This window comes from Aulonocara sp. 'chitande type north' Nkhata Bay, linkage group LG18 (genome assembly GCF_057382095.1).
Source record: "Aulonocara sp. 'chitande type north' Nkhata Bay isolate Kocher_YH1m ecotype deep benthic linkage group LG18, A_spYH_male_GT1.1, whole genome shotgun sequence".
Lineage (NCBI taxonomy): Eukaryota > Metazoa > Chordata > Actinopteri > Cichliformes > Cichlidae > Aulonocara > Aulonocara sp. 'chitande type north' Nkhata Bay.
Genome location: NC_141361.1, coordinates 14,332,523 through 14,357,722, shown reverse-complemented (window position 1 = coordinate 14,357,722; position 25,200 = coordinate 14,332,523). Strand labels below are relative to the sequence as shown.

The 25,200-nt window shown below is 38.1% G+C and overlaps 3 protein-coding genes and 1 pseudogene across 4 annotated transcripts; 3 read left to right on the top strand and 1 right to left on the bottom strand.

The window, feature by feature from the left end:
- The first annotated feature begins 1,284 nt into the window (after window positions 1-1,284).
- Window positions 1,285-5,305, top strand: LOC147308187 (tumor necrosis factor receptor superfamily member 5-like). Its single transcript, XM_086270663.1, has 6 exons — window positions 1,285-1,667; window positions 1,789-1,881; window positions 3,200-3,325; window positions 3,408-3,566; window positions 3,640-3,724; window positions 5,167-5,305. The coding sequence occupies exons 1-6, from the start codon at window positions 1,625-1,627 to the stop codon at window positions 5,303-5,305; spliced, it is 645 nt and encodes a 214-aa protein (XP_086126789.1). The 5' UTR covers window positions 1,285-1,624.
- Window positions 5,306-5,777: 472 nt separating this feature from the next.
- Window positions 5,778-10,172, top strand: LOC147308186 (zinc finger protein 862-like; annotated as a pseudogene).
- Window positions 10,173-13,472: 3,300 nt separating this feature from the next.
- LOC147308185 (tumor necrosis factor receptor superfamily member 14-like) lies at window positions 13,473-20,235 on the top strand. Its single transcript, XM_086270664.1, has 7 exons — window positions 13,473-13,533; window positions 13,662-13,754; window positions 15,727-15,852; window positions 15,977-16,135; window positions 16,246-16,330; window positions 17,094-17,248; window positions 17,334-20,235. Exons 1-7 carry the CDS (start codon window positions 13,509-13,511, stop codon window positions 17,384-17,386), a joined length of 696 nt encoding a protein of 231 aa, XP_086126790.1. The 5' UTR covers window positions 13,473-13,508; the 3' UTR covers window positions 17,387-20,235.
- Window positions 19,239-24,634, bottom strand: LOC147308184 (uncharacterized). 2 transcript variants are annotated; one of them, XM_086270662.1, is made up of 6 exons: window positions 24,542-24,634; window positions 21,815-21,856; window positions 21,463-21,732; window positions 21,123-21,362; window positions 20,707-20,934; window positions 19,239-20,623 (listed from the first exon to the last, which is right to left on the bottom strand). In XM_086270662.1, the coding sequence occupies exons 1-5, from the start codon at window positions 24,570-24,572 to the stop codon at window positions 20,708-20,710; spliced, it is 810 nt and encodes a 269-aa protein (XP_086126788.1). In that variant the 5' UTR covers window positions 24,573-24,634; the 3' UTR covers window positions 19,239-20,623; window position 20,707. The 2 variants fall into 2 exon arrangements, with proteins under 2 accessions (XP_086126788.1, XP_086126787.1); XM_086270661.1 differs by lacking the exon at window positions 24,542-24,634 and adding an exon at window positions 22,017-23,365.
- Between the last annotated feature and the right edge of the window lie 566 nt (window positions 24,635-25,200).

The window sequence follows — 25,200 nt, the reverse complement described above, 5'->3', positions numbered from 1 at the left end:
AGTGTGTCTGTGGTTGTAGTGATGAAACCCAGCAGTCGACATCCACTGGGCAAACTGCTGCTCTCCAGATTTCCTGTTCTGCCTTCAGCTCGGTATATCGCAGCCTCTTCCTCTCACTGACGTCTTCCTTTGATACTGTAGTAGTAGTACAGAGAGAGGTGGACCAAAGTACCAGACTGGTCTTAGGATGAATAGAAATGTACTACTTTGGCACTTTTGTTTCTGGTCCAGATTTCAATTATGATATTTTGTCATATTTGTTATATTTTGTTACTTTTACCAAAGTAAATGCAATCGTACATTTACACTAATCAAAATTCAAGACAAAGTGATGTATTTCCTTGAATTTTTTATTCAAAAAACATACACAGCACAGGGTATTGACTATAAATTACTACCCAGGTGTATGCAAAGTCACCTACCACTGGGACACAAACTTAAACACAAGAGCAGCAGGTTTAAGTCAGAGAAATATCACAAACTAACCACCTATTACTAGTTTTAATTCACTTTTTGCATAAATAAATACATTTCTTAAAATATGGGAACCATACATATTCCCTTGTGAGTAATTTCAAAAGTTCATCTTTATTATTTTTTTCTCCAATGTCTGTTGCGGGGCTCCGTATTTCCGGACTATACTACCTCTGTCTGAACTGTTTTCTTCTAAACTGGGACACTGTGCCCCCACCCAGTGTTGCCAACTTAGCGACTTTGTCGCTATATTTAGCGAGTTTTCAGACCCCTTAGTGACGTGAAAAGACGTGAAAGCGCGTATCGCTTTTACTCTCAACAAGCAGCGGGTGCTGTAACACAGTCAGTTCTTCTTTTACTCTTATGCTGTTTTGTGGATCACAAGGTTTAAAACTACTTATAAACACACACACAAAGTAACTCCACCAGAGTGCCTATTTCGGGTCACTTTTGCCGGTCCAAGCCCAGGGAAAGGAGCAGGGTTGGAATTGTGACATAAAAAAAAAACAATTGCTAAAAGAAATTTAATTTGTAGTTCTAAATAAACTCTAAATGTATTTAGGACGTTTTTTAGTCACTTTATGTCTCTTCCACGATGTTATTTCGCTCTCCAACAACATAGGTTACAATTCGATTAGCATGACCAATTATGCAAATTAGGCGATGACGTCATTTAGCCACTTCTAGCGACTTTTAGGACAACCAATAGCGATTTTCCTTACTGAGGAGTTGGCAACACTGCCCCCACCACACTTCCATCCCATCACCGGTTTCTCCGTCTTTCTGGCCCTGTCCCACTACATCCCGGAAATCTCGGAAGTCGGAATACGCCCTAGTTCAATAATTCTGATTTAATCAAAAAACGCACCATGAATTCACGTCGTCGTGCTCCAGATTAAGTTTAAAGTCGGATTCCAGTTTTTTTCCTCTCGGAATTTTAATTTGAAATGGTCCCTCAATAGAGATTTGCACCTCGCAAACGTCGGAGCAGCTTCACAATCCCAGAGTTAACCATTCAGAACACTGATAGCTTTTCAGCATGAACGCCCACACTAAACGAAGAGCAACGTTTAAGCTAACTTTCACTACAGAATTTTAAAGGGTTACTGTTATTTAAAAAATAATTGCTTCAGCCGCTATATAAGGCAGCATGTTAGCCTGTGATATCATGGTTTCTGTGTTCCTCGTATTTGGTAAGTCAAACAGCAGCTCCATGTTTGCAGCACGTCTTTTATGTAAAGCTAACCTTAGCTTAGCTTGTAGCCTGTGTGGAGGATGCTTATCACTGCGTCCTAATCCTGTGCTTGCCTGCAGCATGTCGCGCTGCCTCCGTGGTTTCTGCGGTGTCTTGTCACACAAAGGAGTATGCAACAAGGGATGGGCAGTGCTGTCCGATGTGCCAAGAAGGTACGATAAGAAAACATTTCTAGAAGTAAACCCGCCCACATTATGTGAGTTCCCACTGTGAGAACAAAGAGTAAATAAAGAGCCGTCCATCTTATTTCATGTTACAGCTGCTTCTTTTATCTCACAATTCTTTAAGTTAATAAACCAGAAAATCTGCTGACTCTTTTTTTTTTTTAATCATTTTTTCCCCTGAAACTGTCAGCTAACCTTCATTAATAGTTAGAATTGACACAGTTCAGATAATAGCTTTCAGGAAACATCACAAGTATTGTAAATAAATTGTAACTTTGTCTGAGGGGGCAGCACACAAACAAGTTATTAAGTTGCATATTCAGATGAGATAAACCTTTTTTTCATACCTTCCGTCCACCTCGACTCAGTTCATCTTACACATACTGAAACGTCATTTCATATGATCAGATGTGTTGAGCATGTGCCTCTACAGCACTGCTGGCACAGGGTGAAGTAATGCAAGGCTTTGTGGCACACTATAACCATTTCAAATGTACCAGAGCTGTAGAGGTTTAAAAACAACTTGATCCCCATATTCACAGTTCAATTCACATGTTATTTATATAGCGCCAAATCACAACTACAGTCTCCTCAAGGCAGTTTATACTGTAAGGTAGACCCTACAGTAATACATACAAGAGACACCCAATGACCTCTTTTGGTATTGTCACATCTTGAAACTGCTACTGTGTGAAAAATAATGATGCACACAAGGATTGTACAGTTCTAAACAAGGCAATTTCTTATACCCATCTATTAGTACCTGAAAAAAGTTGATTCTTTTCATCTGCACGTACATTTGAATCAGTGATATAACATTTCTCTATCTATCAACAATTAGTTCTTCATAATGCCCAAAAGATGACTAGGTAAGCTACTAGTCTGTGTTATCTTGTTGTTGTAATAATTATGTGAAATATGCAGATGGTTCACAGAGCAGAGGCTCCTCCACTATCAGAAAAAGTTGTAAGTGGTGCATACTATTATCTGCTCCACAGCACTCATCCACACAGGCTTGTATTTTGCAATAATTGCGCACACCAATTGTTCTTGAAATATAAAAGATTTAGTAATATATAGTAGGAGTACAGAGGAAACTATTATATTCTGGCAGTTATTTTGCCAGTACCAGCTGGTGGTTGCTTAGTAACTTTACACAGTCTATTGTGGTGTTTAAAGTTTTCTAAAATGTGTGTCTAAAAAGATTCACCCCAGATTTAATACACTGTGCATTCACTGTGCGTTTGTGTTCTTGACCTTTAATGTGGCTTTAATGTTCACATAAATGTTGTGCTGTGTTGAACAGGTACAGTTGTTCAGAGAGACTGCACAGCATATTCAGGAACTCGGTGCCGTTCCTGTGACCTGGGGACTTTCATGAACCAACTCAATGGTCTATCTAACTGTTTCCCCTGCACTACCTGTGATACAGGTACAGATGGAAACTTCTTAGTCAAATTTTAATTTAAAAAATAAAAAGGTTTTCAAATTCCACCGATATTTTTTTTTTTTAGGTCATGGTCTCTTTGTCAAGCGGAACTGTACAGCAAAAACTGACACAGTGTGTGACGTTTTAAATGGATATTACTGCAAAGGTTTGATCGACAGTAATGGATGTAGTTTGGCAGAGAAACATTCACAGTGTGAAGCTGGTCAGAAGATAAAAGAATCTGGTAAGAAAAGTTTTTTAGATGAGCTGATAAAGTAGGATTTTATTTTGTGTAACAACGAATGTGTTTCTTTCAGGAACCAGCAGAAGTGACACAGTGTGTGAAGACTGTCAGCCAGGCTTCTTTTCCAAGGACGGTGTGAAGTGCACTGCTTGGAAAACGTAGGTCATAATTTATAACAAAATCACTCTAAGTTTATTTTATTTTCAGTTATTGATCATCAATTTCTTAATGGAATCTCTCATATACTTCGCACTAGGGCTGTGCCACATCATATCATCTGCAATAATATCGGTATTACACTATACACTGTGTGTCGTTATAGCAAGAATATGTGTTTGTATCCTAGTGTTTATGACAAGGAGTCAAAACCATGCATGTCTGAATGTAAGAGCAGTGTGCAACTAAAAATGGAGCTACTTCAGCAGCTTCCAGTGAACACAGGACGAAAACATGCAGGAAATCTGTTTGGAAAAAAGTGAAAACAACAAACTGGTAGAAGAGGGTAAAAACATACCTTTGAGTAGAACGAGACACCTGGGACATGAGCAGTCACTCGCTGCACTCGCTAGTTATCCTCTATATAACAGGAGGAGCAAACAGTGGATGGAAATTAGTGATGCAGTTACATGATGGAAAAGCAGAACTTTAAGCATACACTTTAAGCATAGACTGACCAAGGCAGAAAATATTTTTTATGTTTCTATTTTTTAATATTAATATATGACAATATTGTGGAGCTCCTAACATTTTACAAGAGTATGGTCATTTAGTTATTGTCAAAGTCAAGTTTTAAAATTTATTTTATACTTTGACTTGAAAATTCCAGGGAAAATACTACCTAGGCTACTTTTGTGCTTACATTTTCTTTCATTAGATTCACATTTCAGTTTAAGTAGTCTGACATTGGTGAGACTAGCTCTCTGGAAAAGAAGGATGCTTCATCTACTTACAGTTATTAATGCTGCTGCCTGTGAGCATTTAAAAAACATACAGTATTTTTTTCTATATCTTCATATCTCAGTTGTCATATATTACTCACCTCCACACAGGACTTTGGGAATTGCCCTCCTTTAGCAACCTGAGGACCAGTGATTCAGCTGATTGAACAGAAAATTAGCCAACTTTTATTTTAAAAATGTTGTAATGGTACAAGAAAAACTTTGAATTTGTTTAAAATAAAGTGACAGATGACAGCACAGTTGAGGCATCAGTTAATCCTGATGGCCACATTCAAACACATAAACATGAGCTCTGCTTTATCACAAACATCTTGTTTTTAGACAAGACACAAGATGCTTGTCAGCAGGAATACTAACTGGAGCCCATATAGAATGCACTTTACAGATATTAATACACTGTTACATTTTTATGTCAGGCTCATAAAATAAAATAATAATTAACTTAGAACTTAAAAGTTAGAACTACTGATGTAATATTCAGACTTGCAAAATTACTTCAGTTTTTCATCAACATTTGACAGGATATCAAAATATTATAACAATTTACATAAAATTATTATCTTGGAAATTCTCTATGGTCCTGCTCCTTCACGTGGATTAATTTGGATTTTCTTTCTCTTTCACCTCTTCTTTTACAACAGTTGCTCAAACCAACAGATAAAGGTCAAAGGAAGCTCGACCAGTGACGTTGTCTGTGGGAGAACATCAAGTCAACATTACTTTGTGTTTTTACCTTTTTTGCTTTGCTCAGTAGCATTTACTAGCCTTGTGACAGGTTAGTGCACAGGGCTCGCAAAATCGCTAGCCCGACGTCCCGGGGCTAGTGATGTTTCCAGTCGGGCTACCAAAATCTATCTCAGCTCTGCCCGTCGGGCTATCATAGGAAGTAAAAATATATGACAATGCCTTTGCTTTCTTTCGCTAATTAGCTGAGTCCTCATCAAAGAACAGTGCTCTTTAATGAATGCAGCACATAACTTTACATCGTAGAGGTAACAGGGAGACATATCGAGTTATCAGATAGCCGTCTTAACTATATTCTAACTCTACAATTTCCCGACTGCACTTTCCTCTTATTTCACGACACCACCCTCTAGTGGTGCAATATGGTATAGTCAGACAGGACACAACATCACTCACTAGCTTACTCTTCAAACGTGGCACGTGAAATCTCCCGCAGCAAGCTTAAACGTGCTAGAGGTTGACTGCGCAGAGAATTTAAAAAAAAAATCTCTGGCATGTGTAAAGACAGATGGATTTACGCAGGTATTTTAGTTCTGCTGAGCCAAAAAAGACAGGTCAGGATGAAGAAGGGACAGGCAAAGAAAGGCCTACCACAAAGCGGAAAAGTTATGATAAATCAGATTACGAGGCAAAAAGAAAGCACAGTTTTTTGGATTCATGGACAAAAGAATTTCTGTGGCTGGAATATGACAAGGTAAATAACATGATGTTCTGCCTGGTGTGTCGTGAGTTTCCCTCTATTGCTGAGTCGACAAGCGCCTTTGTTACTGGGACCAGTAATTTTAGGAAAGACCCCATCAGAACTCATGAGAAATCTCTGCATCACAAGAAATGCATTGGTGCTCAGTCTGCAGCATCTGTCCCAGAACAAACACCAATTGCAAAAACCATACTAAAAATAAACCAAGCACAACAAGAAGTCCTGAAAAAGCTGTTTAGAACTGCGTACTATGTTGCAAAGAGTGAACTACCACTGGCAAAATTTAGCAGTCTTTGCAAACTTCAGAAAGCAAATGGCCTAGATCTTGGTTCCACTTACCTCAATGACCATGCTTGCAGAGAGTTTATTGGAGCAATAGCACAAACTTCAAGAGACCAGATTGAAAAGGAAATTCAAGAAAGCAGGTTCTTATCCATTCTTGCAGATTGGCAGTACAGACACTGGTATAATAGAACAGGAGTTGGTTCACGTCAGGTATGTGAGGGATAATGGTGACATAGCCACATACATGATCAAATGTCAGCCAGTCAAGAGTGCAAATGCTGCAGGTATTTTAGAGGCTATTGATGAAACAGTGAACACCATGGGTATCAGAGAGGACACATGGAAAAAGAAAGTAGTGTGTGCAAATTTTGATGGTGCTGCAGTGATGATAGGTGAGAAAACAGGAGTAGCTGGGAGACTGAAACAGAGGATACCCCACATCATAACAATCCACTGTGTGGCACACAAACTAGAGCTAGCCGTGCTGGATAGCGTGAAAGGCTGTGAGTACCTGGTGAAATTTGAAGATACACTGAAAACCATCTTTAAGATCTACTACTATTCCCCAAAGAAGCGAAGAGAGCTGACAGAAATAAGTGAACTGCTAAATGAGAGGCTGGCACATTTCAGTGGGCTGAAGAGCACACGGTGGCTTCCAAGCCGGCTGAGATGTCTAAAGGCTGTGGAAAAAAATTACACTCCCACTGTTGTTCATATGGAGAACATGGCAGAAGGAAGTGATGTCAAAGCCGAGGATGCAGCCAAGGCTAAGGGGGTGGTGCAGGAGATGAAGACTGAGAAATTTGTTCGCTTCCTGCATTTCATGTTGGACTACAGTACCATCTTATCCAAGTGCTCTACTGATTTTCAGCATGATAACCTAAACATCACACAAACAAATCAGTTAGTTGAGAGCACAACATCACGCTTACTCAGCCTAAAAACAAAACCAGGAGAATATCAGAAAACCTTGGACACAAAGTTCACAGCGAACCAGGATGGTAGCATTTGCTACTGTGGAACTCAGCTAACAAAAAGTCAGCGACCTGCTAGAAGAGGTGAGGGAACAGACAAAGACACCTTTGGTGCAGAGATCCAGAAGATTATTGACAACACAGTCAAGTACATGGACAACAGATTTAAAAATCTCCATGAAAAACCTCTCTCTTGTTTCAAGGTTTTTGACCCTTCCACTCTTCCCTACCCCAGAGAAGAACTAGCAAATTATGGGGATGAAGAGGTGGATTATCTTGTCACACATTTTGCCTGTTTGCTAGATGCAGAAGAGAAAGGGAAAATTCCACAAGAATGGATGGATCTAAAAGTGTGGCTTGGAGAACGCCGGGGTCGCAAAGTAGATTGCTTGTACAGAGATCTCCTCTCTGAGAATCCAGAACATCTCTCTCATATCTTGTTGCTGGTGAAATTAATGCTGACACTTAGTCCATCGACAGCCATCTGTGAGAGAGGATTTTCTTGCATGAACCGAGTGAAGACAACACATCGTACCTCTCTACACCCTGAAACACTGAATGACTGCATGCAACTCTCCATTAATGGGGAAACAGTTGAATCTTTTTGCCCTGACAAGTCGATTCGTTTCTGGATGTTTTCTGGAAAAGGTTCAAGACACCTGGATCATAAAACCCCGACAAGAACAAAGAGCAGTGAAATGGAGGGCAATGCACAGGAAGAGAAAGCTGATGAAGGAGATGCTATGCCCTCAACGTCGAGTGGCATTTTCTCATCCGAGACTTCAGTGGAAATTTCAGATTCAGGATCTGACACAGACTAATTCATGTTCTACACAGTTCTAACAAGTTCACAGAAAATTCTGTTTAATTAGAACCAGATATTTGAGTTGATTGTAATGTTTACACAGTTGTTGTAATTTGTGTTTTAACAATTTTTTGATTGATGTTTTGTTTCCTTTACAATATTATACAATAAAAATTATCTTTTTTTATTCGGGCTACTCAAATTTATTTCAGGCTACCAAAAACTAAAGAGTGCCTGCCCAAAGGGCTACCAGGGATTTTAAAATTTTGCGAGCCCTGGTGCATCGTCTGCATTGTGTTGATTTTTCAGTTTAAAGCCTTAACAACACAGTGTTGCCTTTTTATTATTGCTTAGGGTTTTTTTTCCTGCTGTAACACTAATTTTCTTTGTGTACCAATAAAGCAAAGAAGAAGAAGGAAGGGAAAAAAATGACTTTTTAAAAAGAAAATTGAACTCACTAAACATTAGCAGTTTATTTATATCATTAATAGACTTTTAGCTGGGAAGGCCAGAAGACCCAGCATTGACAACTGAACAGGTGCTTTTGGATCACGGTGTTGTTCCAAAAGGTGATTTCTGGTGTTTCTGTATGTTTTTTGTTTTGTTTTTAATGCGTAATGTCTTTGCTTGTATTGGTAAGTAGTTGCAATTTCTGCCTCTTGGCCCAACATCTCTTTAAAAAGACTTTTTTTAATGTCTATGAGGCTTTTTAACTGAATCCATGAAGCACATATAAAAGTCACTTTGTCATAAACTGATTGCAGCTTCTACCTTGTGGGAAAAAATGTTGTTTGTAATTCAGAATAACTCGATATCATTCATAACAGAAACGTCTGACATACTTTTTACACATTTTAGGCCAACAGGTCATTAATGACGGTTTAAATGGGGGCAATCACTTTTTGGAAAATACTGGAAATCACTTTTCTGGCACCACAGCTAATTATAGAAAACATGTGTCCAAAGTCAGATATTCACTAAAAGTGTAATTTAGTCACAAAGGACTTAGATGTAGAGTATCACATTAAACATTGCAGAAATGTAATGTATCCTCTGTACTGTGTGTGCTGAGGGGCTTTGGTCTGAAGGAGTTCATGTACAGCAACATCAGATAAAGTCTGTGGAGGGACTTTACTGAATCTGAAGGTGTCCACTGCATGAAGACACAGAAACACAGGAGCTGTAAACCAGGACACATGAGTCAGAGCGGTTGATTTTCTTGCTACAAGACAAAGTACTAAAATGAGCGTAATATGTAATATAAATATAAATAATATACAATTCTGTTCAGTCTTGTATAAAGTTTTTAAAATCAAACTAACAGATTTGATGGCTGTTATGATGTATTTGGTTGATGCTGAAACTGTGGAACATACCTTAATTAATGTTTCATAAACTCTGAATATGGTGTTAATTTGAAGTAAAATGGTAACTAACTAGTGACCTGCTGGTTCACTTTTCATTCACGGCCCTTTAAGTCACAGCTTACAGGCAAACAGCTCAAAGCAAACCTGATGAAAAGAAGCAAAGACTGTGGGAGAAGCAGTTGGAAAAGAAGAACTGCAATAAGAGTAAAAGTTACAGTGAAAACAAGCTGGATGAAATAATCTGTTGGCCAAGTTCAGTGTTCTGTCCAATAGAAGCTGATTCGCCTTCTGTGGTGTGATTTTAACCTGAAGCTGCACTCGCTCATTCTTTCACAGCTTAAGAAAAACAAAGAAATGTTTTTAGATGTTTCAGACTTTTTTTTATATCAGAATGAAATAATGACTCAGATGAGGTCATAACAGACACTCCTTCAGATGACCTGTAAGTATAAAACTGTGTATATTTGTGGTTTTGCAGGAACAGCCTCCACAGACAGTGGATGCTCTGACTGCAGCAGTGGAACATTAACACCTTGTCACTCACGCACTAAGTAAGTGACACTTCAGAGCAGACATGGACACGTGATTTCTTCCAGTGCAACAACTTTTTCATTTTCCCCCCTCTGTACCTTCCAGATGTGAGTCACTAAACCACATGATAACTCCAGGGCTTATGCTCAATGTTGGAAACAAAGGGGGAAAAATTGTTACCATCACTGGCTGTGTGGTGGTTTTAGTTATGATTGCCATAGCTGTAGTGATTTTAATTATTGTCATTTTTAAAAGATGTATCTATGTGAGGATGTCAAAGATCACTGATATCATGATTTAGATTATATTTCCTGTCAAGTAATAACTTTTTTAGACAAAAATAAAACTCAAAACAATATAGGAAATGAAAGTATTTATATTTTTTTTATTTTATTTCTGAGAAGGAAAGAAAAGAAAATGAAGCACTGAATGGGTCAAAGGAGCAGACAAGACAACAGTGAAATGTTCACTGTGGACTCTGATCTTTTTTAAAAAGCAGCTAAAAACTCAACTTTTTAAACTTGTATTTGGGTAAAGTTTTGTTTTAATGTCTTAGAATTTTGTAATGAAGCACTTTGCGATATTTAGAGACGATCAGATTTTTACTGCAGCATTATGGAACAAAGAATAGCAGTTTCTAATGTTTTTATCTTTCATATACAGATTTTCCTTGGAACTGGTTGTGGATGTTTGTGTAGATGAAAGTTCATAGTCAACACGTTCTCAGTCCCAAAGTGTAACATTTTACGTTGCCATAGTTATCCTTGTAATGTATTTATGGGGAATATTTCATAAAAAAGGTTGACTGCACAGAGACAATAAAGAAAACCTTCAACAAACTTGTGTAAAGCAGACTGTAGTTCTTCAGATTCATGGACACTAAAAAGTTTGCATCTTTTTATAAAGTTAAGGAGCCAACATGTTAGTTGGTATCACAGACAGCTGGTTTTATTTCATTTCCTGCACTCTCACATCTCCAGTTTCACAGCCTTGCACTTCCGGCCTTCTCGGTCTTCGAATGACCCGGCCCACGTAGACCGCGAAGGGCGGTGTCTGTCGGGGATACCTACTTTGGCACGACACCAGGTCCTGCAAGGATGCGGTTGAGGGTTTGGGACACAGCTATTAGGTCCTACGATTTCCTTCAAGCCCTCTCCCCCTTTTTTGTCTTTGTCTAAACGAAGTTGATCACCATCTGCCCTCAAACGTCATAAAATGGCTTGTTTTCGGTTTCTGTTTTAAGCCACGAAAACCGTTGATGCTCATTCTTTCCAACAATGAATAGATTTCCTGTTTACACCCACATCAAAACCCAAAAGCGATCATTGCTGTTAGATTTATATGGAAGTTTGGTGAAATAGAGCCTACAAATGTGTTATAAGGCAGCGTGTTAGGATGTGATATCATGGTTTCTGCGTTGTTTGTCTGGTTTCTGGTGTTTGTGTATGTATGTGTAATGTCTTTGTTTATATTGGAAGGTAGACTGCAGTCAAAACGATTTATCAGTTGTATATAAAATAAAGAAATTACCTGTTTTGCAAATATCTTTATGACTGCATTATTGTACCCAAATTATAATCAGTCTGGTTGTTGCCCACTTAAATGTCTAAAATACTATTATGTTATATTTGTTGCAATTTCTATTAGCCTCGTGATCCAACGTCTCTTTAAAAAGACATTTTTAATGTTTATGAGGTTTTTTAATTGGATCCATAAAGCCAGCATGGTTGATTCTCTTATATAAGACATACCAGAGTACCAGATTGATACAAACATGTAATGTAATTATAAATATTCATAAATCATATACAATTCTGTTCAGTCTTGTATAAAGTTTTTAAAATCAAACTAACAGATTTGATGGCTGCTATGATGTATTTGGTTGATGCTGAAACTGTGGAACATACCTTAATTAATGTTTCACAAACTCTGAATATTGTGTTAATTTGAAGTAAAATTGTAACTAACTAGTGACCTGCTGGTTCACTTTTCATTCACGGCCCTTTAAGTCACAGCTTACAGGCAAACAGCTCAAAGCAAACCTGATGTAAAGAAGCAAAGACTGTGGGAGAAGCATTTGGAAAAGAAGAACTGCAATAAGAGTAAAAGTTACAGTGAAAACAAGCTGGATGAAATAATCTGTTGGCCAAGTTCAGTGTTCTGTCCAATGGAAGCTGATTCGCCTTCTGTGTGTGATTTTAACCTGAAGCTGCACTCGGCCATTAAAGAGTGATTAAATTTGGAATCTAAAAGCAATGTGAGGATATATATATATATATATATATATATATATATATATATATGTTTTTATCTTTGCTATACACATTTTCTGTGGAATTCGTTGTAGATGTTTGTGTAGATACAAGTTCATATTTATCTTTGTAATGTATTTATGGGGAATATTTTATAAACAGGTTGACTGAATAGAGACAATAAAGAAAACCTTCAACAAACTTGTGTACAGCAGACGTGCAGTAGTTCTTCATCAGATTCACGGACACGTTTTCTAAAAAGTTTACATCATTTTAAAAAGTTAACACGTTAGTTGGTATCACAGACAGCTGGTTTTATTTCATTTCTTGCATCCTCACATTTCCAAGATTCAGTGTAAGTGAAGCACTGCCGTGTTGATCATTATGAGGTCACAAATTATTTGAGTCTACATACAAAGAAGATTAATCAAATGGAAGAGGAGACTGTGAGGATGGAGACAGGGAGACATCAGGATGTCCTGAAAGATAACGTAGCTGTTGAAACTGCTGGTTTTCTCCAATCACTGCTTTGTACTGATGCTGCTTAATAATACCAGTGAAGAGGTGACTGTCAATTCTATATAAAGACTCTCACTTGTTTTTTGTTTGTTTGTTTTTACTTGTCTTATCTATTTATACTTGAAGTAATGATAGTACTGAACTGTTTTATACTTCTTGTGCTCTTTTATCCAATCCATCACTGGATTTTCAACTCTTTGCAGTGAATACACCACGACGTCTCATCATCTGGCGATTACGTTTCACCAAACTAATCCCTCTTAAATAATTACTCTTAAAACTTAAATATTATTAATTAATGGTAACCATCTACGTGGCTATAAATTATTTACTTTTTATTTCACAGTGGAAAATACGAATCCAGGTACAGGTTCAAATAAAAATCTCAGCTTCATTATTCATTAGTAAAATCTTCGGCTACGAATACTTCCGCGATCCTCAGTCTGTCTCGTGTTACTCGTAAATATTCATCGGGTTCAGGAGTAAAACAATCGCTGGAATGTGTACAAATTAAACATTAAATCCTACGATTTCCTTCAAACTCTCTCTGTTTTATTGTCTCTGTCTAAACGAAGATGAGCCTTGTAAAAGATAAGTAAAATATCTTCAGTTTGTCGACAAAAGTCACGATAATCGTCAGTGTGGGATGGACTTTGGCTCTTTCTTCCCCAAGTTTTCTTCCTGTTACGCCCACATCACAACCGAAAGCTTAACGCATTTTAGCTGTTTCTGTTAGATTTGTATAGTACATTAGTGAAATAAAGCCTACAAATGTATTACAGAGCAGCGTGTTAGGATGTGATATCATGCTGTCTGCGTTTCTTATCTTCGGTAAGTACAGCAACATTTTCGTGTATACGACACAGCCTTTAGCTTAAGCTAACCTTTAGCTTAGGTTATAGAGCTAACTGAGCTATTTGTCTGTCCCAGGATATTAATATTCTTGTGTTTTCCTGTAGGATATGCCGCCGTCTTCATGGTGCCCGTGTTATCGTGTCAATCAAAGGAGTATAAAACGAATGGTGAACAGTGCTGCCCGATGTGCAACAAAGGTAGGAAGAAAAGCGATGACTGCAAATGTGCACAACCACATATCGATAAGGGGACATTGATATTTGATCCGTTTTGGTTTCGTCTTTGAAATGACACGATAGACAAAAGTAGACGAAATGCTGTTCACAGGACAGCAAGAGTAATCGATCTGGAGAATCTTGTCTTCGCTGTCGTTCCCCTCGTATGTTTTATTACTCCGACTTCAGCGTTTTCGCTTCATAACTAAAGTGTGCAGTTTACTTTGCGTATACTCAAATGGAGTCGCGTCAACTAGCGCCACCTGTGGCCAAGTGCCATAGCCTACAGCCAGATTAACTTGTGACACACACATCTGCACCACGTCTGAATTTGTTTCATGCACAAAACATTTGTAACTTTCAATTTTGTCTGTTTTTGCATCTTGCAAATAAACCTTTAAACTGAATGAAATTATATTATGTATTTATTTTCAGCCTACAACAGTAGAAAATGCCAGATTACATACTGAAAGTTATAGAAGTCACCACTCGTGATTTTAATTTTATTTACTATAACAAAGAAATACATCTTGGACAAATATATGACACATTAATATTTCACTAGAGTTGTAACATCACATCCTGTAAGCATAGTCTGCCTGTGTTAGGAGGATAGGACCTATCACACATCTGTTATGTAGAACACAACAGATTTAAATCAGATCATTTTAACTTTTTTCTTCTTCTTTTTTTTTGTCTTGTTTTAAGCTTGTTTGCTTTGCAAGGAACTGGACTTAGTTTGCAACTGAACAGCTCCACTCTCCTTTCTCCCCAATCCACTCTACAACAACAGTCTCCTGCTTCCCTTTTGAAAAACTCTTACAGATTCATCCATATCCAATTTTTTTGCTACTGACTTTTCATGGACCAAGATGACCTTTTATGTAACATGGTGTGACAACAGGGGGTTAGGACCTATCACACAGCATTAACTTTCCCTTTGCGGGCTGCTGGAAGCTGGGGTGAAAAGTTTAGTTTTACTAAAATCGCTGAGCTTGACTAAAATAGATGTATTTTTTAGTTGTTAATTATCTGACGAGTCGCTGTGATTTTGATGACAGAGATTTGCTGCTTCATTTTGCTCTGCTCTGCCTACTGAGAAACCTGTCAATGGGTCATTTATATACTAACAGTGATTGGATGTTTAGCTGGGGGGGGGGGTTCTGCTGAGTTTTGTGTGAGCCTGTGCAAAAACGGAGCACGAAGGGAAAGAGTGAACAAGAGGTGAAACCATGACATTTGTGCCTTGTCCAGTGCATTTTTCAGATGCTGTAGTAAATCTTGTCCATATTCAGTTTGTGGGTAATCTATTTTTTTTCTTTCTCAGTTTCTGAAAGTTTGATTTAATGGGGCAGGACCTTTGTTTAAGCCCCCTCTATTATTAGATATTTTATGTTGCATTCAGGTAATTAATATTGACTTCCTGCATCTCAGTTAAAACATATTTCTTATTTTAAATTTATTATTTTTATTATTATTTATCACAAGCAGTAAAATGAAGCACAAGTTGCATCACCAGCAATGGGAGACAATAGATGTAAAGGCAAGAAGTCGGTAGTGACCAAGAAACCTATGAAGTACATTCCATGGTTCTTAAAACAGTTAAGAAAGATTTACATGTAAATGTGTTAATAATGTCTGTTTAAACATGATTATTTTCATGTTACTTGAAATAAAATATCTCCCTCTGCTGTTACTGCAGCTTCTGCATAAGTGTCCATTTCACACTTTGGAGAGGTCAAGCATGAAAGGGACACAGTGGACCGATGTGTCTGTTACACGTTTTGCTGTGATACTGGATCAGGAAACTGGGCCACATTGAATTTGTAGATCTGTAATGTTGTAGCTGCTTGACTTACTGTATATAACACCCAACACTACAACTGCACAACTGTAGATTCACTCTGTGTTAAATGCTAAAAGTCTGACATAAATGTTGTGTTCTGTTGAACAGGTACAGTTGTTCAGAGAGACTGCACAGCATATGCAGGAACTCGGTGCCGTTCTTGTGAGATGGGGACCTTTATGAACCAACCCAACGGCCTGTATAACTGTTTCCCCTGCACTGCCTGTGACACAGGTACAGTCAGATGAGAAATCCTTTGTCAAATTTAGATTGAAAAAAATAAAAATAAAGCTTTCATTTAAAAGTAAATTACAGAAACATCATTTTACACTAATGTTTTTTGTTTTGTTTTTTTTAGGTCATGGTCTCTTTGTCAAGCAGAACTGTACAGCAACAACTGACACAGTGTGTGACGTTTTAAATGGATATTACTGCAAAGGTTTGACAGACAGTAACAGATGTAGTTTGGCAGAGAAACATTCACAGTGTGAAGCTGGTCAGAGGATAAAAGAACCTGGTAAGAAAGTTTAAAGTCGAAGTCTATTTTTAAGATGAGCTGATAAACTGTGATTTTAAGTTTTGTTTTTTTTTCTGGATTGTGTGTAACAACGAATGTGTTTCTTTCAGGGACCAGCAGAAGTGACACAGTGTGTGAAGACTGTCAGCCAGGCTTTTTTTCCAAGGACGGTGTGAACTGCACAGGTTGGAAAACGTAGGTCATAATTTATATTCAAATCCCTCTAAAGGTGTATTATATATTCAGCTATTGATCATCAATGTCTTAATGGAATCTCCAATATCCTGGGCTGTGTCACATCACATTGCCTGCAGTAATACCAACATAAATCTCCATGTGATTTAGTGTCATACCAGAATATCATTGCTAAAGCAACACCATGTGGCCATGTTCTCTTGTTTGTATATACAGTCATATAATATTATCAATTATTAATTACCAATAATAATGTGGTGTCTCAGTAGCTATGTACTGATGATAATCATGATTTTAATAATATAATATCTATAGTGTGAAAGTCACATAGTGACAAATAATTGTCTAATTATTTGTTTTACACAGTCTTGCTACATTTAGTTTAATTATTTTGCCACAAAGACAAAATAAAGGTTTAAAAAACTTTGACTGTTGACTGTGTTTCTATAGATATTGCAATAATGATTATTTACATGATCGGTGTGAAAATTGAATTATGACATGCCAATAAAATGTTAGTAAAATGATGAGTACTGGGTAATCGCAGATAGAGTACTGGGTAGTTACAGGTAACTAGATATTAAAGTGGAACCAGCTACATTCCAGGACATGTTTGTCCTGCATATCTGAGCCACAGACAGACGACAGGACAGTTAAACAGTTAATATTGATGGTCACATTGTTACAAAGATCTTTACAGTGCAAACACAAATAAACACTGATAATAATGATTTATTTATATTTTATTTCTTTTTTGCCACAGTTGCTCTGAGAGCCAGATTAAAGTTGAAGAAGGAAGCTCAACCAGTGACGTTGTCTGTGGAAGCGCATCAAGACATCGTTATGTTTTTATTTCATCTGTTGTGCTTTCCCTAATAATAGTAATTTGCCTTGTGACAACAGGATTTGTGAAAGCACGTAAGTGCCATCTAACCAGTGTCAAATCTGCTCCCTCTGCACAGCACCTACAGTCACTAACATGTTAATAATTCTGTTTTTTCAGGAAACCAGATAAGAGCAGAAAATAATTGCTCGGGGACTACCGATGATGCCTGAGAAAGCGGCTCTCATGTTCGCCATCTCTCCTCCATTTTGCTAGCAGGATTGATGTCCTGACATCGATGATGGCTTCACCTGGTTCGGGACTCACTGTCCAACGTGGCACTTACACAGATGTGCACAGCTGTTTAATCAAAGTGATGCTGCAGTCATCTGTTGAGGGTGCTGACCAGCCATCACCAATTTCTCTGCTCGATGCTCGCTCCACAAACCACTTATTCTAAACAATCTCCTCATCAAGGAGTCTCCAGACTTCATGCTGCTGACTGAGACATCGCAGCAGGACATGGATCATGTTTATTTTGAGGAGATCTGCACAGCTGGCATTTCCGTCATTGTAACTGGGTGTCTTTGGGGATGTGGCAGAGGACTTTCTGCTGTGTACCAGCACAGACTCACATGCAGGCTGATGAAGTCAGACTCTATTTCTTCATTTAAGTTACAGATGATTAGGGTCGGTTCTTTGAAAACCTTTTATTGTATTTCAGTCTACCGACCTCCTGGTGTTGCCAGAGCATTTTCAGCTGAATTCGGCGACCTTTCATCATTTATCATTACATTGGGGAAGGTTGTAATACTGAGATATTTTAACCTTCATATCGATGGATCCTGTAACTCAGCTGCTGAGTCTTTGAACTTTAAGCACCATGTTTCTGGCTCCACACATATAAAAGGCCACACGCTGGATCTTGCTTTCTCCCTGGGTTTAAAAACAAACGATGTATGTGTGAAAAATGTACATGTGACAGACCACAGCTGTATATTTTTTAGTCTGTCATTTGTTCTGGATCCTTCACTTCATAAATTGATGATTCAAAGGTGGATTATAAATCACAATCCTGCTGAGAGGGTCCCTGCCTTTTTTGATGCCAACATGACTCATAGTGAAGTTCACACATTTATTTTGTCCTTTAACAATGAATGTAGGTCTACTTTTGACCCACTAAAAGAAAGAATTGTCCAATATTCAAGTTTTTGTACTTGGAAAAATGAACATATTTATTATTTTAGGAGGTATTTGTACAAGTTGGAACATTTGTGGAAGGCGTCCAAGCTCCAGCTTCATGAGTTACATGTTAAAGAATCAGTTTTATCAAAAAATGCCAGAATAGACTATTTTTCACATCTTATTACTTCAGAAAAGAAAACTCTTAAAGTCTTGTTTGATACAATTAACAATTTTTTCTCTCACAATATTCCTCACGTACCAGTGTTTTTAAAGTCTGAGTGCAATAAGTTTTTGCACTGTTTTGTAATTAAGCTAATGATAAACAGGCTTAAGGACAAGTTTGGGATTACTGGTGATGTTTTAATATGGCTCATGTCATATCTATCTGGGAGATCTTTTAGTGTTTTTATGAATTCAGTTATCTCTGAAACAACAGTTGTCACCGGCCCCGGGGCAGACCCAGGACACGCTGGAGAGATTATATCTCTCGGCTGGCCTGGGAATGCCTTGGTATTCCCCCGGATAAGCTGGAGGAGGTGGCTGGGGAGAGGGAAGTCTGGGCCTCTTTGCTTAGGCTGCTGCCCCCGCGACCCGGCCTTACTCTCCTCTCTACTACACACGATACTGTGTCCTTGTTTTACAAGAAGAATTGAAGAATTGAACTGTAAAGTACTAACATAAGTAAGGTATTAGTTTTCAGACTCCTTCAAATTTACAGTTCAGATTAAAGAAAACTTGTAATGACTTTGTCTAATCCCAAACTTCTTCCTTGCTTTGCTTACTGTGCATTTAAAAATCAGCCTTTATGATGACTTTAGAGGACGTGGAGGTGTCAGTCCATCCGTTTTTTTGTTTTTTTTTGTTTGTTTGTTTTTTGCTGTTCTGTTTGTTTTGAAGCCCTGACACAATATACATGATTTCCTGCACATGCCTCACGCTAACTACATGTATTATACTGTGGAGTCCAAGTGTTCAGAGATATTTATGGTGAACTACATCAAGACTTCACCATTAATTTTAGGTCCTTTTTATTCTTCTCGAGAAAGCACCTCATTGGTCCCGTATTCATTTTACAACAAGACGAGCTCAAATATAAACATAAGAGTCACAAACAACTACAACCACAATTCCATACAAGATGTTCAAAATATAAATAAAAACAATGCAATATTTACCTGTTGCTATGTAACCTGATGAGATGCTAAATGTTCCTCCAGCTGTTTCTGTTTGTTGCTACTTATTTCTTCAGCCTTCTGTTGCGCTAATCGCAATGTTTTTCAGAGCTCTTGTTGTCATTGAAATTTTTTTTCTTAAAATATATATAAAATATGGGTTTATGAGATACAAAAATAGTGTATTTAACATTCATAGTTCAAAACAGTAGTCATATAATGTATGAGCACTGTTTCTGAACTATAAAAGCTGAATTTATAACCAAATTAACAGTTTATCTGTGTTCTGTTGCTCCTCGTTGGTCATCACTGCCCTGCCTCTCCTGCTCTTGGCTGTGGGAGCTCTGTCTGGTGCCTCCATCTTCCCCCTGCTGGGGTGGAGGCACAGTTGTGATAGCGATGTGTGGCCTTGGGTTTTCAGCACTCATGGGGGACCCCAGATGGCCGGAGTCTCGTGGTTCTTTCTTCTCTGCCTCTGGCTCTCCCTGTTTTCTCTTTCAGGCACTGCTTATAAGTGTGCTTTGCTACAGATGCAGCAATTGGAGACCAGCATGTCTGCTTGTTTCATCCCCCACCCCACTTCTTTTCTCTTTCTTTCTCTCCCTTTTTTTTGTCTGTTCCTCTTTTTCCTTCTATCTTTTGCCAACCTGGCCTTCTCCTCCTGTCTGCTCCAGCATAATATCCACACAGATAATATAAAAATAATGAATAAATACAATAAAAATATTAATAAAAGGAGCCTACAGAGAGTCCATAGTGCTTCTCTTGGAAAAGCGAATGTGTTTTGCACAACAAAGCAATCAGATCATGATTCTACAAACTACAAGTGTTTCATATGGCAGGTGTTTAAAAAAGATAATGTGCTGATCTGAATTTCCTTTAATACAAATACAACCAATAATTATAAATCATATAACAAACATAAATACACCTATATTAGCCCAGTTTTTTCATATTTCACAAATGTTTGATTTTTTAGTGTAATCATGAACCTTAAAAAACCCCACACGCATCAATGCAACAGATTAAAAAAAGAAATCACCGAAACACTGAAAATGTTGCAGCTTCAATCCTCTTCCTCAGTCATCTCCATGGATACATCATGTTTGTTACCTGTGGGCAGAGTTAAGAAATCAGGATGGAGAACTGAAGTGGATGATTGGCGTATGTGTTGAAATCTAGATAAGAGAGTGTACCTCACTTCCTGCTGCAGCAGATCAACAGCAGCAGGATGGTAGAGATGAAGTATGGACAGAAAACCAGCAGGTGGCAGAAGAGTCTTAGTACAGACACAGAGGGTGAACGAGGACGAAGAGAGGAAGAGGCCGAAGGCTCAGTATTATCAGAGGGCGAGGGCGAGGGTGAGTGTGAGGGTGAGGGTGAAGGAGTGTACATTATGGTTGTGTGAGGGGGAGGAGGAGGCTCTGCAAGAGACATGATGAAGATGGTTCAGTTTATTATCAGGTCAGCAGTTTAGTTTATGCTTGTGAATGAATGCTTTTCTTATTTTAAGTTTCTCACTTCCTGGAGTAAAGAGAGAGAGGGATTAGTTTTAGATTTTTTTTGCCCCCGACTCATATCTTTAAAGCAGGAGTGATGTCGCTGCTCTGACCTTTGACCTTCAGCCTGCTTTGAGGAGACTGATGAATAAGAGTAGAACACGAGTAGAGCCCTTCATCAGACTGCTGCACATTATGGAGAATCCATTTTCCTTCAGGTCCATGTCCAAGTTTGTCTTTATCTCTGAAGAAATAAGATTTTTTTGCTGAACCGTTTCTGGGTTTGCAGAGCAGAGTGACATTACTTCCTGTGTTCACTGGAAGCGCTGGGATCTCCAGGATCAACTGTTTTTCTGACCAGCAGAGACAAACAGAGTCATTTAGAGACAGAGGTCCACAAAGCAGAGTCATACAGAGACAGCAAGACAGATGGGAACAGATCGCTTTCTGTACCTGAAACAGCGATGAAGACTTCATGGCTCTTCTGTCCAGATGAGTTTTCACACCAGAAACTTCCACCAGATGAGACGGAGAGATCCAGAACACAGAAGGAATTATTAAACCTTCTAAAGTCTGCAGCTGTACTACAGCCCTCAGTGGATACTCCTCTGGTCCTCTTTACTCTCCATCCATCAGCTGTCTGACCATCATCGACACAACTCAGGGAGACATAACGGTCTCCTTTGAAGAACTGCTGATGGTTTGGGCTGACATACAGAGAGACTGGAGGACAGACAGAAACACAGACGGACTAAATGTATTTGTATTGTTGGTCGAGTGAATAATTTCACTTCCCTAAACTCACCGGCAGAAACAGTCGGTGCAGACAGCAGCAGCACACACACACCTGCAACATGAAGACAGTCAATAAAGGTCAAAGGTCAGAGAGAGATGAGTCTAAGTAAATTTTAGTAGTTATTCAAATTGCTGTGGGTAATAATACAGCTGTGGGATGACTATTCAATTCAGTTACATTTTATTTCTATAATACCAAAACAGTCACCTACTGACAGAGAAAACCCCAACGATCATGGTGAGGTTTTCTTCTCCAGTCATCTTTTATCCCCTCGCTTATTTATTCATTAGTTATTATTACTCTCTGGCTCCTCCACAGCATGTTTTTGGTCCCGTCTCCTTCCCCACACTTGCTCATAGACGGTCATCTGATGTTTTCTCAGTATAATTGAAGAACCTTCATCTTACAATGTAAAGCACCTTGATTCTTGTGTTTTGGAGCTGTATACATTAGATTTTATTGAACTGTATTGACATTTAGTTATAATTTCACAAGAATACACTTTGCTGGCACAGTTAAGCCCTGATAACCTGACTGTTTATGTTGTACACATTTTACTAGTTTGAACTGGACATGATCAGAGAAGCACAGCAGTTTAACAGTAGAATAACAGTTTAATAATTCAGTTAAAACTTGTAAGGAAACAGAAATTAGGGTCAAGTTTTTGCATTAGATGTGGGAGTGATCAATGTTAAATGTTTTTTAAATCAGATAAAAAATACTCTGCAGGTTAGTGCAGGATAAACAGGTTGTTTGCTGTACTGTGTGATGGGGCACATTGGCTGTGATGCTCATGGTCTAGTATAAAGTTAGTACATATAAACAGTATACTTCCAGTGTAGAGGATGGAAACATCTGCTTTCATCTTGATAAATTTAGTTGTGTAAATCCACAAAGAGCAGTAAACCTCAGAGCAGCAGCAGGTCAGCTGATCACAGCCTGTACATTTATAAAATCTACCGAAATCGCAATAGAAATTATTGTAAGTTATGATTCTTTTCTCCACACTAAGACATTTCAACCGATTTTGGGGATTTCCCACCTGCTGTATCTCACTTTAACCCCTGACGGTACACAATTTGTGTTTAGAGGCAAAGTCACCCTCTACAAAGTAGGAACAGAAAACAGAGCAAATTTTTATTTTCATGTTCACCTTAACTGACTCAAGCTGAGAATATTTATTAGAATTAAAATTTAGACTAAAATAAAGTTTGTATTCCCATCTACTAATATTATCTTATTATTACCTTAACATAGCAAGGTTTGGTTAGCTTTGCAGAACAATAGCTCTAAAAAGAAAGTGTACTTTTTCACTTTTACTTGAGTAAAGAAGTTGAATCAGTACTTCAGCTTTTACTAGAATATTTTTTTAATACTAGTATCTGTACTTCTACTTAAGTACAGAATGTCTCTACTTTTGCCACCTCTGGTCACTTTCATAATCTCAAAAATAGATTCATTTTTACTGACTTTTTTCCTTTTTTAGCAGGGGCGTAATTTCCATGGGGGTTAGGGGGGTTATGACCCCCCAATAATCAGACCCAACCAATATAACACCCCCATGGAAATTATGAATTATCTTGCATAAATAGGCTGTTGATTTTCTTTACTCGTTTCAGGTATTACCAGCAAAATAGTTGCATGTTTAATCATCTAGGAATTTACCCAGATTTATGTTCAGCACAAAGTTATGCCGATGTTTTTGAGTGTGCACTGTGGTTTCCATTAGCTTCTGTTGTTTGCTAACATCTTTCTTTATTATTTTTTTCAGTTATCTAAAATGTTTCATATCTAGGTTTAATTAACTGTAAAAAGCTTGATGTTAAAAGTCTTCAGAAAGTCCTGACCCTTGTCTTAGATAAGTCAAATCCGAATCACATGTTTTCTGTTTTTTTCCTTAAGGCCAAACTTTCACTTCATTTTTTTCAGACCTTAAATCTTTCCTTGTGACTGTAATGACCAAAGTTACAACATTTGTCTTAACAAAAACTGTCTTTCGTCTAACTTCTAATACTTAACTGAATTCTTACATAATTTTGCTCATACAAATACAACTAAAACAAACACAAACACAACTTCATATATCCCAACAACAAAGTCGTTTCTTTCACCTTCCCATAACATGCGAGTCCGGTAAAGTATGACTTAACACAGCAGCCTAATTGATGACATCACCATGTCACTAGGTGCTGGAAAATTTTATCCATCTATTCATTCTAATCGACTTATCCATTTCAGGTCAGGGTTGTGGGAGTGCCGGAGCCTATACCAGCCTATACAGGCAATTTAGAATCACCAGTTAACCCCATGCATGCCCTTGGATGGCGTGACAATCTGAAGTACTTGGAGAGAACCCACAAAACATGGAGAACACACAAACTCCACACAGAAAGACCCCGTCAGATGGCTGATTCAAATGCATGACCTTCTTGCTGTGAGGCAACAGTATAACAGTAACAGAAATGTAGAAAATAGAAGATAAAATGTGCCTGTGAAAGTTATAATGAATGTTAGATGTTTTTCAAAGCAGTATTAACTAAAAACAAACATATTTCTGTCTTTTAGAGACAGAGTGACCCTCAAACTCAAACAGATAGTATGAGAGAGAAGTTCAAATAATCTCAAGGAGACTTTAATCTGTCTCTGAAATTATGTGTTTTCCATTATTCATATGTGCTGAATCTATACTGAATTAATTAATAAATGACTAAGATAGAAGCTCTGTGTTTGACTCACCGAGTAGCAGAGAGACAGATGAAGTTTTCATGGTGTCTTAATGAAGATTTAACTCCACACTGAGCAGATAAACAACTTCAGCTTCCCCACTTCCCTGTTAGCACATCTAGGGATTTACTGGGACTTTTATTTCCTCCTCTCTGTGACCTCAGTATCAGTGCTCCATGTTAAAGGTTCTCTCAGTTCCTTAAATGTCTCAGGAGGACAGCGCTATCCTTTAGAAGTGGGAAGCATCGCATTCATCTGTGTTATCATTTCCCCCAGGCTGTCAGATTTATTCTCCTTCCAGTCCAGAGAACAATAGAAGATGATGTGAAACACTGGAGAAATCTCCCAGTATCAACCATCAAAATTAAAATCCTTTGTTGGACCATATTAGTCTTGATACAGCCTCTGCTGCCACATTAGATCAATCGCTCTCTTGTTATAGTAGTTGTTGTCAGGCCTATTTACCCCCACCACACCACCTGCCTGTGGCCTGTGCCCCCACCCACCTCGGACTGATTTGGTAGATTTGGTAGACTGATTCTTACATACAGTCTGCTCTGAGCACTCAAAGTGCTTTATGCAACCTGCCACATTCACACAAGCATTTTTTCTATGCTTTAAATGCTTTCTAGCTAACATTCACACACATTCATACTCCGACGGATGCATCA

What these genes read in the sequence shown, in the direction of transcription:
- LOC147308187 (XM_086270663.1), top strand. Translation starts at nt 1,625, where the DNA reads ATGTTAGCCTGTGATATCATGGTTTCTGTGTTCCTCGTATTTG. An exon ending in TTCTGTGTTCCTCGTATTTG is followed by an intron (nt 1,668 to 1,788) that starts GTAAGTCAAACA and finishes GCTTGCCTGCAG; the next exon opens with CATGTCGCGCTGCCTCCGTG. An exon ending in CTGTCCGATGTGCCAAGAAG is followed by an intron (nt 1,882 to 3,199) that starts GTACGATAAGAA and finishes TGTGTTGAACAG; the next exon opens with GTACAGTTGTTCAGAGAGAC.
- LOC147308185 (XM_086270664.1), top strand. Translation starts at nt 13,509, where the DNA reads ATGCTGTCTGCGTTTCTTATCTTCG. An exon ending in GTCTGCGTTTCTTATCTTCG is followed by an intron (nt 13,534 to 13,661) that starts GTAAGTACAGCA and finishes GTTTTCCTGTAG; the next exon opens with GATATGCCGCCGTCTTCATG. An exon ending in TCAGAGGATAAAAGAACCTG is followed by an intron (nt 16,136 to 16,245) that starts GTAAGAAAGTTT and finishes TGTTTCTTTCAG; the next exon opens with GGACCAGCAGAAGTGACACA.
- LOC147308184 (XM_086270661.1), bottom strand. Translation starts at nt 22,065, where the DNA reads ATGACTGGAGAAGAAAACCTCACCATGATCGTTGGGGTTTTCTCTGTC. An exon ending in CGTTGGGGTTTTCTCTGTCA is followed by an intron (nt 21,857 to 22,016) that starts GTAGGTGACTGT and finishes TTCATGTTGCAG; the next exon opens with GTGTGTGTGTGCTGCTGCTG. An exon ending in TGCACCGACTGTTTCTGCCG is followed by an intron (nt 21,733 to 21,814) that starts GTGAGTTTAGGG and finishes TCTGTCCTCCAG; the next exon opens with TCTCTCTGTATGTCAGCCCA.